Source organism: Meriones unguiculatus, chromosome 2, assembly GCF_030254825.1.
Source record: "Meriones unguiculatus strain TT.TT164.6M chromosome 2, Bangor_MerUng_6.1, whole genome shotgun sequence".
Taxonomy (NCBI): domain Eukaryota; kingdom Metazoa; phylum Chordata; class Mammalia; order Rodentia; family Muridae; genus Meriones; species Meriones unguiculatus.
Window position 1 is genome coordinate 28568234 of NC_083350.1, and position 13376 is coordinate 28581609.

General features: G+C 42.5%; 1 protein-coding gene and 1 long non-coding RNA gene across 3 annotated transcripts in view; one reads left to right on the plus strand and one right to left on the minus strand.

Moving 5' to 3' along the window:
• The first annotated feature begins 4 nt into the window (after positions 1 to 4).
• LOC132652298 (uncharacterized) lies at positions 5 to 12559 on the plus strand. Its single transcript, XR_009589790.1, has 3 exons — positions 5 to 205; positions 7810 to 8068; positions 10695 to 12559. It is a non-coding gene; the product is annotated as an uncharacterized LOC132652298 (long non-coding RNA).
• The window catches only part of Dctn4 (dynactin subunit 4), a 28578-nt gene continuing 19688 nt past the window's right edge, over positions 4487 to 13376 (minus strand). For both annotated transcript variants that reach the window (XM_021633666.2, XM_021633665.2), the window contains 4 exons: positions 11114 to 11168; positions 10066 to 10173; positions 7908 to 8005; positions 4487 to 7041 (listed from right to left, as the gene is read on the minus strand). In XM_021633666.2, coding sequence (XP_021489341.1) covers positions 6828 to 7041; positions 7908 to 8005; positions 10066 to 10173; positions 11114 to 11168 — 475 coding nt within the window. In that variant the 3' untranslated portion in view covers positions 4487 to 6827. The remainder of the gene's footprint in view (positions 7042 to 7907; positions 8006 to 10065; positions 10174 to 11113; positions 11169 to 13376) is intronic.

Below are 13376 nucleotides of genomic sequence, written 5' to 3' on the forward strand. Positions count from 1 at the left end.
GGGGCGTGGCCTCGCGTCAGAGCGCGGCGGTTCCGCCCCGCTTCTTTGCGTGCAGCCTGGCTGCCGAAGACTCAAGAAACCCGGAGTGGCCCCAGGCTGGAGTCGGAACGCGGTTGGTCGAGGCTGGGCGCTGATACTTGTGGCTCTCCTGTTCCCGGTGGCTCTTCCGTTGTCATATTTAGCACACAAAAGTACAAAATGTCTAGTAAGTTTACCGCAGAAGACAGCGAATCACTTTGGTATAAATGTTGGGCATTCTTGTGCTAGAGGCGGATTCATTACCAGGAAATCACACTTAACCAGACATGCTTTATTTTATATTGCCACCCTACCATTATGGCAAGGATGTTGGTTGCTCTTTTATAGAAAAGGAAATTGAGGTGAAAATGGATTAAGGTTTTGGGTTTTTGTTTGTTTGTTTTTGTTTTCAATTATTCCCTCTTCCACTGCCCTCTGCCTTTCTCCCTGCTCCTTTCTGGCTAGTTTTTTGTTTTGTTTTGTTTTCCTTTCGAGACAGAGTTTCTCTGTGTAACAGGTCTGGCTGGCCTGGACTCTTGTAGACCAGGCTGGCCTCAAACTCATAAAGATATGCCTACCTCTGCCTCCTGAGGGTTTAGGACCTCGAGATTCCAGGTGAAAGCTTCCACAATTTCCAGCACATTTCCTTTTGATTAATTTTTGAGGAAACTATTTTAAACATCAATTCAACTACTTGGCTGATTGACTTTTTGTGCTTGGTGAGGCTGGCCACCAAGCTGATGACCGGTCGAGGAAAACCGAGACTGGAGATGGTAATCCTTTACTATTTTGGCTCATTTCCTCCCTCCTGTTCATTTCTGCCACATGTGGTGGTTTGTATAAGAACCATGTTTCCTACTTGGTCCCCAGTTGGTTGAACTGTTAGGGAATGATTAGGTGGTATGGCCTTTTTAGAGAAGGTATATCATGGGGTAGAAGAAGGCTTTGAGGCTTCAAAATCTCTGGTGAACTCTCTTGCCTCCTGTTTGCATTTTGGGATTTGAGCTCTCAGCTATTTCTGTGCCTTTGTTCTAGACTGTAACCCTCTGGAACTGTAAGTCCAGTTAAACACTTTCTTTTATAAGTTGTCTTGTTCATGGTATTTTATCAGTGATAAAACATGGTGTTTTAACAGTGCTAGAAAAGGAACAAATACACTGCATGTCCTCTTGTCTTCTCAGAGAATTATGTCCCTTCTCAGAGTCCAGAATGTTGGACTACCCTGTCACTTCAGCTCTGACCCAAGAACATCTGATTTATTTCTCAAGACAGGGTTTCTCTGTGCAGCTCTGGCTGTCCTGGAATTCACTCTGTAGACCAGGCTGGCCTCGAACTCAGAGATTGGCCTGCCTCTGTCTCCTGAGTACTAGGAGTAAAAAATGTGCACCACCACCACAATTTTGATTTTTTAAAAGTCATTTTAAAATTTAAAAATTTTAAGTTATTGTATCTTTGTGTGGATATGTGTGCATGAGTGTAGGTGCTCACAAAGGCCAGTGACATGATCCCCCTGTGGCCAGGTCGTTGTAAGCAATGCAGTGTGGATTCTGGGAATCTAACTTAGGTCTTTTGCAACAGCAGTACACATTTGTAACTGCTGAGCAATTTCCCTAGACCCTCCACTGTTTTTTATTTTTTTTTTTGTTTTTCTTTTTTTTTTCATTGTTTTGCTTTTTTAAGACAGGGTTTCTTTGTGTAGTCCTGGCTGTCCTGGAACTCACTCTGTAGACTAGGCTGGCCTTGAACTCCCAGCCTCCACTGTGTTTTCGAGTAGGGGTTAACACTCTTACACATCATAGGGAAAAGCTTCAGAATCAATTCATTTTAATTAAAATAAGATAAACCTTTCTATAACTTCTACAAATGAAGAATTGGTATCATATGCCTATATGTAGACTTAAAAACAAATACAGGCCAGGCATAGTGGCAGATATCTATAATCCCAGAGCCAAGGAGGAAGAGGCAGGCATGTCTCTTTGACTTCAAGGCCAGCTTGGTCTCCATAGTGAGTTCCAGGATCACCAAAGCTACATAGTAAGAGCTTGTCTTAAACAAAACAAAACAACAACACACAGACACACACAATGATAGAATTCAAAACATTGTATTGGAATTCAAAAGAAGGAGGGGGAAGTGTAGAATGCTAACTTTTAGGCATGACCTGGATGTTGAGCTCTAACATTTATTCATTTTTTTATGTATATGAATGTTTTGCCTGCATGCATGTCTGCACCATGTGTGCAGTGCCCATGGAGGTCAGAAGAGGGTGACAGTTCCCGTAAAACTGGAATTTCACATGGTTGTTGTATAAACATGACTGCTCCAAGGTAGGGTTAAACAGGTTTTAATTGTAGATATGGAGAGAACAGCCAGAGACATCTGGAAAGAGTCCAAAGCACAGAGAAAGTAGTAGACTGAAAGTACTAGCCTTTACACTGTATTTGGCCATGGGAGGGGGCAAACAAGAGAGGAAGACAAAGAGAGGACCAAGAACGTACATAGCTGAAATAGCACGTTTATAAGGAGAAATGCGTACCAAGGGGGAGAGGAGCCCATGAGCTAGAGAAGTGTAGGGTAACAGGCAGGTGAGAAGAGCCAGCATGGACTCTAACATGTGTAACAGATATACTGAGGGAGTCTGAAGCATACCAGCATGCACTTTGGTATGAAAATATGCACCACAGATAGCCACTTGTCCCTTCTGCCAGTGATTAGGACATGACTCCTTTGGTAGAGGGCAACAGGCTTCACAAACTCCTGAGGAATGCTGGCTTTGTATAACCACCAGTATTTAGACCTGACAGCTGTGGACTGTCATGTGGGTGCTGGGACTTGAACACATATCTTATGGAAGAGCAGCCAGGACTCTTACTTTGGACCCATCTTTTCAGTTTGTTTATAGAAAAAGATCATATATGACACACGGCTGAAATGCAATTGCCTGAGTGTTGGAGTCTGAGCTAGACTTCTCTTTAAATGGAGTGAAGAAGATACAGATGACCAATGTGTAGGTGAGGGTAAAGAAACAATCAAAATGGCCACTCCATTATTTGGGGGAAGGTTTTTATTGTAGATAGAACATCCAGAGGAAAAGTTCAGAGCTGAGAGAATAGATTGGACATGGCCAGTGCTAGGGAAGTAGAGAAATAGCAGAAATGGTGGGAGAGAAGTAAACCTGACATGCAGAGGAAAGGATGTTTAAATTGAGAAGACACTAAAAGAAAGCACAAAACATTCGGCAAAAACACCTGATAGTATACAAAGTGACAAAAAGGGGGCTAGAGTGACAGCTCTTTCCTTAAGAGCTAAGGCTGCTCCCTCAGAGCTGATTCCCAGCACCCACATGGCAAGTCAGTGTAACTCCATTTCTAGGGGGTCTGACACATTCTTTTGGTCTTCATAGGCACTGCACACATGTGTAAAGACATACATGCAGCAAAACACCCATACACATTTTAGCAAAGCTAGGGAGGTCTACTATTTGTCAAACTTCAAGTATAAAAATACCTCCTGCCTTAATGCTTCTGGGGTGGTAAGGCAGAAAAGGAACATTATAGTCTGTTGGTTACTTGATGGGAGTGGGGATGCAGCAAGGGAACATATGAAATGTGTTTAGAAGGCAGTGGGTACTAAGTAGGCAGTCAGGGAACTACATGATGGCAACAAGTGAGCAAAGACCCACTGTGAGAGTATGGGCCATGGTTAGCTCTGAGAACTTTCCAAGCAAGGAGCAGCAAACGCAAAGGTTCTGAGAGGAAGCCCGATAGAGGTGGTGACTGTTACACCAGGCAGGTTCTTATCACCATCGAGGACTGACTGTAGGTGTTGAGACTTTGAGCAGAGCTCATATGCATATGCTGACAGAAAGGGCAGGTGAGAGGACTGATGATCTGATATCCAAGAATGGGTAACAAGCAGTTCATCCACAGTAACAGAACAACTGTGGGCACAGGTGAAGGGGCACTGCATGGGTAGCAACTATAGGAACTGGAACATTTCAAATAACTTATTTCAGGCTATCAGACCCTTTAATGATGCTGGCCCAGGAACTTGGGACAGAACCAACAGCCACCTGCAGAACAAAGGAATTCCTTATATTTAGCTTTAAGAAGGCAGGGCTCTCTTAGCTCAGCAGGTTTACGAAGGTACTAGATAGTAAACACATTTAGGAAGTTAATCCTTTTGTCCACTGGGCTGTTTCATACTTGAAGGTTAGCAGCTTAAGGTAGTAGATAGGATATAAAATACACATACACTTTAGCTGCCCTCTTCTGGCCTGTTCCCCCAGATGAAAACAATTGAGAGAGAGAGAGAGAGAGAGAGAGAGAGAGAGAGAGAGAGAGAGAGAGAGAGAGAGAGAGAGAGAAATGGAAGGGCACAAACCACTGAGTCTCATCTGCAACTGACCTTTAGATTCTGAGCTGTGCAGCTTCTAACCAGTACTTGTGAAATCAAACAGAAGACACACTCAAGCATTGTTTCTTTATTTCACTACATTAAGCAATAAGGCAAATCAGAAACCTGTTATTCATAAGTCAAGGAGTGCCTCTCATTCCCCAAAGGGACCAAGAAGGATGCTTATTACAAAGATACACGGGCAGTTAGTGCAGTATACCTACAACACATACTTGGGACAAAAGAAAATATTGGGAGTGTGAATCAACTCACGAACCCAAAGTAACTTAGCTTTAAATTCCAAATAGCAGTTTCAAGTGCTAAGGACACCTGACTCTTGTTTCTTGGTGCACACTGACTAGTAATAAAAACCCTGCACCTGATCTAATAAGGGCAACCGACACAATTCCTAACTCACCAGCTGCAGGTGCTGACCCTTTCCTAAGAACACAAGACCAGCTTGCACTAAACTTACCTTGAAATAGCTAACAGCTATTATTTGTAAGTTGACTTCTTAAAATTTTATGTTGAAAAGTTTTGTGTGTGTGTGTTTCTGTATCACCCAGGAGTAAAGAGACCTGTTACTTCAACATTTTTCTAAGGAATGAAGGTATACAGACAACTGTGCCTATTTCCCCAATGTGTGGACACACAAAGCCGTCTGCACTGCACTTTGATAACTCCACCCTCTGGGTAGGTCTCACAGTAGGCTCTAACTTGAGGTTTTGTGGAGTGACAGAAAATCACTTTCTGTAGGCTGAAACTTGTAATTACCCAACTCTCTGCTCCAGCTTCTAAGAGGCTAAACATTACTTACTATTCCCATATCAGAGATCAGAATTTTCTTCTTATACTGTAATTTATATATCTGTGGGAATATTGTTTTGTAAAATTGGCTTGGTCTTAACATAGTGTCTTTCAGTAGCTTCCCAAATTATTTCTCTTAAGGGGAAGAATGACTATTTTCTATTTGTAGTCCAGATTATATATCCCTTAAAAAACAAAACAAAACCCCCTACAGACTTAGGATGAAAAACAAAGCAAGATTGGTAAACAGGAACTTTTCCTTCCAATGTCTGTTGGCAGAGTGCTAGGAATACTTTAAGGAAAAGCGGTGCAGCTGGTCTACTCTGTCAACTCTTGTTTTAGAAAACAGAGAAATTAAGGTTTGCAAGTCAATGTTAGTATTTGAGAAAAATGCATGCCTGGGGTTAGGCTAGCATCCTGGCTAATTGCTGAACTGCTGTGGCTTACAATCAAAAAGGTCTTGCTTGACACAGCATGCTTATAGCCATGAAGGGAAAAGTTCTTTTAATTTGTCCAATTTTGAATTTAAGAGACTGGTAGTTAATTTTTCCTTCAACTTAGTAGAAAGAACATTGGTTTGGATCATGCTAAATGTTTTCTATATCCCAGAAGTCATGCTGTAAAGTGTCCACTCAAACTGTCTCTGCTCTAAAACTTCCAATGACAGAACAATTCCTTGAATTACAGAACAGAACAGAGCTGGGCATGGTGGCAAGTGTCTTTCATTCTAGCAGGTGAGTTCAAGGTTAGCTTGGTCTATACATGGAGTTCCAGGCCAGTCAGTTACATGGAGGGAACCTAACTGAAAAGAGAAATGGAAAACAAACAAACAGAGTAGAGAAGGGGAGATAGTGAGATACATTAAGGCTGTCTCCTTGTGAGAGAGTTAGCCCCTGGGTATTGTGGTAATATTAAAACAAATGAAATTTCATGACATGTGATTACTTGCAACTCAAATTCTTATAAGTCCTATATACTACTGAGGAAAATGACAAGCAACTGACAGGTATACTGTATTCTTTTAGAAGAGATAAATGCAGTGCCTTAAGAAAGTGACATTTATGGTCACCATAAAGTCATCGTAAAGTTAAAGTCACTGTGACACTCCTACTGCTCTGTCAAATGGAAATCAATGGCATAGTTAGAGCCATTTCAAGTGAAGGGTGACGATTACTGGGTTATCCTCAATGGAATGCAGAAAGCGGCTGTAACACTGAGACCAACGCTGGGGCACACAGAACAGGTCTGCTCTGGATTACCATCCTGTTTTTTTTCTGTCAAATTGTGACAGGTACACAGCACGTTTCTCAAGGCATAAATCTAATGCCCTTCCAAGGAAGAGCCACCCCTTTTACTGAGATGGAGTTATGTTGTTAATGTGCAGGGCTCAGTGAGGGAGACACAGGCTTACTGGTGTCAAGAGAGAGACCAAGCGGAACAGCAGTTACCCTGTGCTCCCAAGTCTGGCCTGTCCTCCACTCCTAGGAACAGGATTCGTAGTGATGGGTACATCTTTATAAACATGTCTAAAGAAGCAGAAGCTTCCACACTGTTAGAGTTGTGGTGACACAGCTATGGGTGGGATCTGCCCACCAGGTGACTGTGCTTTAAGGAAGAAGAGGGCCAAAGCTCAGTTCCACATGCTGAGTGAGCCAGATGACCTCTGTGCCCTGGTCACTTTCTTCCATAGGGCGGATGGGGGCAGCCAGGTTTTTAAAATCATGTTTCATCTTGAAGCACACGGTCACTTCGCCTTCCTCACGCTGTGGGGTGACTTTGATGAAGATGCCTACTTTGTTGGCTTTTCTGAAAGCTACAATGCTAAGAAAAGAGAAGCACAATATTAGGCAGATTAGAAGTCAATGGAATCAACAGTCTCCCAGTCATTTCAGGGTACAATGGGAAACTCAGCTGTGACCATCATCCTGCTGACCAGGAGAGAGGAGTTTCTTCAGAAAAAAGCCTTATAGACCAGGCTGGCCTCAGATTTACAAAGATCCACCTGCCTTTTGTTTTCTTTAACATGTATGGAGGTTTTGCTTGCATGTAAGTCTGTGCATCACCATGCCTGGTGCATGCAGAGGCCAGAAGAGGGCATCTGAGCCACTGGAACTGGAGTTAAAGATGGTTGTGAGCTACCATGTGGGTGCTGGCAATTAAACATGGGTCCTCTGAAGAGCAGAGGAAATTCTTAACTGCTGAGCCATCACTGCATCTCTTCTCATTAACCATTTCATAAATAGAAAGGAAAATAATTTTTTTAAACCCAGGCAAGAAAACACATAAGTGAGCATTTTTAAGGTCTGACTCTGACCTTTCATGTCTTTAATGTTCAGTCCCTAGCATGTGGTACTCTTCCAAGGCAACAGAGATGGGAGGCAGTGGGGCCCAGCTGGAGGAAGCAGCTCAGACAAAGGCACACATCTAAAGGTTATCTGCCATTTCTACTCTAGCTGTTTCCAGCTTTCTCTGCACCACATGATGCTTGTGGCCTCATGGCCCCCTGTCAAAGGCATAGGTGAAGCTTCTCCTACCTCTTGAACTAAAGTCCCTCTGAAAATGAAGCCAAATAACCTTTCCTTCCTTAAGCTGTTCCTGTTGGATAGCTGATCACAGCAACACAAATGAATGAATCCAGACTCCTGGATCAGCTGACTGTGGTCTGAGATCACGGAAAAGTCACTTACTCAGGGTCATCCTGAAAGTCCTGGGGCTCTGCCAGTTCATCATACTCTGCTGCTGCATCCTTGCCAGCTAGGATGAGCTCCTTGGGAGGCACCACCACCTGAGAGCAAAAGAGGAGCCTGCTTCAGAAGAGATGGGCTGCAGCAGCACCTTCTAGACAGAGGTGAGCATCAGAACACATGTATACTCCTTACGGAGTCTTAAAACACTGCTGAGGAACTTAGTTGGCCTAAAATAGAATGGAAATGACAAGTCAAGTGAGTACTCACTTTCATGGGGGCCACGGGATGGCTAATGCTTACCTGATAGACAGCCTACTGGCATGGCTGTGGGTGATTTTCTAGATTGGTCTGAGTAGGGTGGGAAGACCTACCCTAACTGTAGTGTACCATTCTATGGCCTGAGCTCCTGGACTGATAAAAAAGAAGGTAAGCTGAGCACCATCATTCATCTCTCTGCTATTACTGACTCAAAGATACACCGTGAACAACTGACCTGAGACTGGACATCATGATTCCTGCAGTGGTGGACTGCACCATCCAACTGCCAGGCAAAATGAGCCGCCTTATCAGGACTTTTTTGTTGCTAGCTGTATGTTGTTTTGCTGCAGCATTAAGAGAAGTAACTAACTAGTATAGCTTACTGAAGGGAATTGAACCAGGTCAATGGCACAAGGCTGCAATGCATTTTCCCCCCTTATTTTGATGTGTTACTTCTAAAGGGGAGAAGAGTGCATATGCCCTTTGCTATATTATTTTAAATAATTCCTAGTATATTTGAAATACTTTATTCGTTTTTCCCCTTGTAAACACAAAGACTTTCTGACACTGAACTCTGGGTGTATTTATATTTACCCTTGTGGAGCATAAATATTCTGGTCCACACCTTGATACCTCAGAGACCAACACAAACTGTCAGTCACATTCCTAAGTACAGCTGCAGTGCAGCAGTGATGCTGTGGAGATACAGCAGCACATTAGGCTGTGATCAAGGCAGCATCCACACCCCAGACTTTTATGTTTTTAGCCCAACTACACCTACTTCTTAGTGTCATTTAAAAAAAAAGAGATGTACAGACATGTGTCATCTCTTTCTGAAGTTGATGCTAGTGAGTGAAATAATTTAAATATTAGAAGACTAGAAGACAAAAGGTGGGTCCCACTAGGGAATTCTCTAGTGACATTCTTTGAACAGCTAGAGATACAAGCATCCTTCTACAAATGGCTGTATGAGTATCACACTGAATTATGAGTCAGGACTACATAAAGTTCTCTTAAGATCTCCATCAACTCGACTGGGAGGATGGCTCAGTGGGTCAAAGTGCTTGCTACCACACCCAACAATCTAAGAGAACTGATTCGCTCCTCCAGCAGCATGTGTCCACGAGCACACAGTGTATGCATATTCAAATAAACACACATATATAAAAGTAAAAAGTCCACCAACTTCTGAGTAGCAAAATATAAAACAAAGCCACATTTCATTTAGTCAGTCAAAATCACATTAATATTTAGCCACTGCTAGTTGTACTCTATGTGAGTAGAGCAGTAAGTAACGGGAATGTGGAAGAGACATCTGCTTCTAACTAAAAGGAGATGACACTTCATGAGCCCTCACGAATGCGTGTTAAACTGAACAGAAAGGGTGTGCGCACTAGGGAGAGAGAGCAGGAAAGAGGAGCTTAGGTGAAAACAAGCAGTAATGTAGCTCCCCAGCAGACGCAGTCACACCTATTGGTGCAGCCATCACTACAGCAACATATACAAAATGCTAAGCTTGAGGATCTGGAGGAAGGTCATACTGAAGAACAGAAAGCAGTCATTGTCAAGGAGCTTGCCAAAAAAGGTGGACTTCATCCTGAAGTGAGAGAGTTTGCATGATCAGCGGCTGAGCAGCTAATGCAGGAAGAATGGCCTGGTGGCAACACAGGTGACCCGCTGAGATGATGTGTACTAAAGAGAGTGAGGTCAGGCAGGTCTCCTTGCTGGGGCCCAGTGAGAACAATGAGGTTGGATAGGCAGTGGCTGGGTGTTTGTAGACAAGATAAAATTAGTATGTAGAATCAGGACACTGGATCACATATAGAAATGACAGTGTGGGATCTTTTAAGCCACATCCAATGACAGCAGGCAATGTGAGGTGTAAGACAAATGCCCTTACCTTAGCAGTGCTGTTGATATTGTCAGGGTCCCCCTCTTCGCACTCCAACAAAGTCACATGGGTGAGGTTCTCCACTGGATTAGTAAGAGTCAGGAGGACCTGGCTCTCCTGGAGAACATAAAAGCATCTCTCAGATGTGTCATATTCCCACTAAGGTCTACGTTCTTGGGTGTCACACAAATGTTTCACAAAATCACTCCCCATTTCTCTAGAGCAATAGCACTTCCTGCTTCTCTACAGCAGAGCAGCCTAAGTGTTTACTGATTGTTTTGTGTCTGTGTTAGTGACATACGCTCTGGGGTCCCTATCTTACTAATGCAGCTGAGGAGCGATTTCTAGTTACTAGACCTGGAAACTCCAAGAAAGATTTATTATCTAAAATAGTTTGAAAGTTTGCAGCTCTTGTTCCACTCTGGTTGCTGCTTAGGCAATGAAGGAACAAGACAAAGCCCTAAATAAAATATTGTGGCCATAGGCTAGCCAAACAAATTCCAAGGGCGGGGGCGGGGGGGGAAAGTGACACATCAAGACTATAAAACCTTTAAAACTTCCAAAACCTGATACTATGGCCATTTGCTATGCTAAAGATTGGTAATATAAAAAGATGTTGTAAATCTTTCCATGAGCAGCATGAAGGCAAAGAGCCAGAGAGGCTGCTGCTCATCGGTGCATAGAAGAGGACCCCATAGAAGAAGGGCTATGGTACAGAAGAACCTATGGACTCCTGGTACTGATTCATACATCTAAATCAATAGAAAAGTTCCTACTGGCAACAAGAAAAAACTTCCTATGGTATCCAGTATCATCATATTTCTTTTCCCATGTTTCTAACTTTACAGAATGTGCAGCCTGTTTCTTACACATCCAACATGTTGTTGGCAAGAATCCCAGTTTAAAGAAACAAAGTCTCAATGTCTTTATCATTTCACATTGTCCTTGCCCTGCGCCTTCTTTCCAGGATCCTATTCTACACACATAGCCACCCACATACAGATGTGCAAAGGCCACTGACTTATCAAGTCTGTGTGTCAATAAGTGCAGTACTAACCTTCATGTAGCGAAGGTTGGGGATTGACATGATTCTCACTTCTGGAATATAATTGCTATTGATAAATAAAAACATGTATTAATGTTCAGTGGAGTCTTTTGAAATTAATATTTACCTTAATAAAACCTCACACACATAAACTAGTGCTACAAATAATGTTAACTAGAATACATTAACAGAAAATGAAGAACTGTATTACCATAGTAAGAGAAGAGCCATGAAAACAAATTAGCAATTACTTCTGTCTGAAATTTTAGGAGTTGAGCCTGTATGTATAGAGAGCTGGCTTAGGGCTTACAGTTGTGTGTATCACAACATATGCTTTCCTTATAAATTTACTTTGGGGGAATTTCACTTAATTCACTTAACAAGGTACTGGTTACAAGATCCAATCTTAATAGCTAACATTCTATATGGCTGTAAGCATGAATACATTCTTACCATACACAGTGCTCCCTGTGTGCCAGGCAATATTCTAAGTACTGTACAAGTGCTCACCAGAGTGTTCAATCCAACCTGTGAGACAGGCATGACTTCTGCTACCTCGTTACAAAAGAGGAGATGCTGGGGGATGTACAGATGTCTCAGAGGTTAAGAACACTGGCTATTCTTCCAAGGTGCTGAGTTCAATTCTCAGTCAACCACTTGGTGGCTCACAACTATCTATAAGAGATCTGGTGCCCTCTTCTGACATGTAGACAGAACACTGTGTACATGATAAATAAAAATCTTAAAGAAAAAAGGAGCTGCTAGGCGTGGTCAGGTGTAGTGCCAGCACTACAAATCCAGGCACTCTATAGTATTTTGCTCTTGCTTTCAAAATACAAGCTGCTTGAATGTTTGTCTGGACTCAAAATTGCCCAGGTTCAAATGCCTGCTCAGTATTTATAGACCAACATATCACTTTGTAAAAACAGTGGTTTGAATGAAAATGGCCCCACAGGCTCATGTGTTTGAATGCCTGCTCTGTAGTTGGTGGAATTGTTTGGAAAGGTTGAGGAGGTATGGCCTTGTTGGAGGTGTCAACAGAGGCAGGAGTTTAGGCTTTAAAAGCCCACACCAATGCCAGTTAGCTCTCTCTCTCTCTACCCTATGGATAAGGATGTAAGATTGCCAGCTACCTATGGTGGTGCAAGCCTTTAATCCCAGCACTCAGGAGACAGAGGGAGATGGAATTCTGTGAGTTAAAGGCCAGCCTGGTCTACATAGTTCCAGGACAGCTAGAGCTAGAATAAGACCCTGTCTCAACCTCCCACCCCCAAAAGGATGTAAACTCTTGGCTATTGCTCCAGCACCATGCCATTCCCATACTCTTTTGCTAGTTCTTGCTTGCTGTTTATGATGTGAAACCTCAGCTGTTCCTACTGCTATGTCTTTGTTCTGCTATCATGGACTCTAATGCTGTGAAACCATAGCATAAGCCCAATTAAATGATTTCTTTTATAAGTTGCCTTGGTCATGGTGTCTGTTTGTCATAGCAACTGAAAAGTAACTCATCCAGAATTTGTCTATTGAGGTCACTGTGAAGAATAAGCTAACAATGGGTGCTAAAGTGCCCTGAAAAGTACTTGCAGCATTAATGTAGAAAAAAAGTCTCTCAGAATCAAGACTACACAGTATTGTAACTTTACACTATGTAACTCTACCCTGCAGTACCAGAGATTTGGATTCAGTAGGTTTGAGGTTTAGCCAGGGCATCTGTATTAACACTGTCACATGACTATACCATGATATCAGAAAAAACCACCTTCTATCAAGAGTAAGCTTAAGAAGATGATGCTAGAGCTGAGCTGTGGTGGTACACACCATTAATCCCAGCGCTTGGGAGACAAAGACAGGTGAATCTCTGAGTTCAAGACCAGCCTGGTCTACATAGTGAGTTCCAAGACTACACAGAGAAACCCTGTCTCAAAAAAATAAACAAACGAAAAAAAAAAAACCCAAAAAAGATGATGTTAATATGCACATAGGGTTTCTTTAATGAACACAATTTTGTTTTTACCCTGTTCTAGGTATTCAATCTAGAACCTCACAAATGTCTGTAATGAATATGCATATACGTTTTTAAAGCTTGGGGATATCTTTATTATTAGAGTTTAACAGAAACTCTCCCAAGGTCAGGCAAGCTGTAAATCTCAGCAGCTGCCTGGAGGAAAAAAATGAAGAGAAAGAAAAAAATAGCTGTGCTGTTTAGATGGAGTGGAGGTCAGACAAATGGTAGATAAGGAGCCACATGGTAAGGAGAGGAGCTTTACAGACAGCA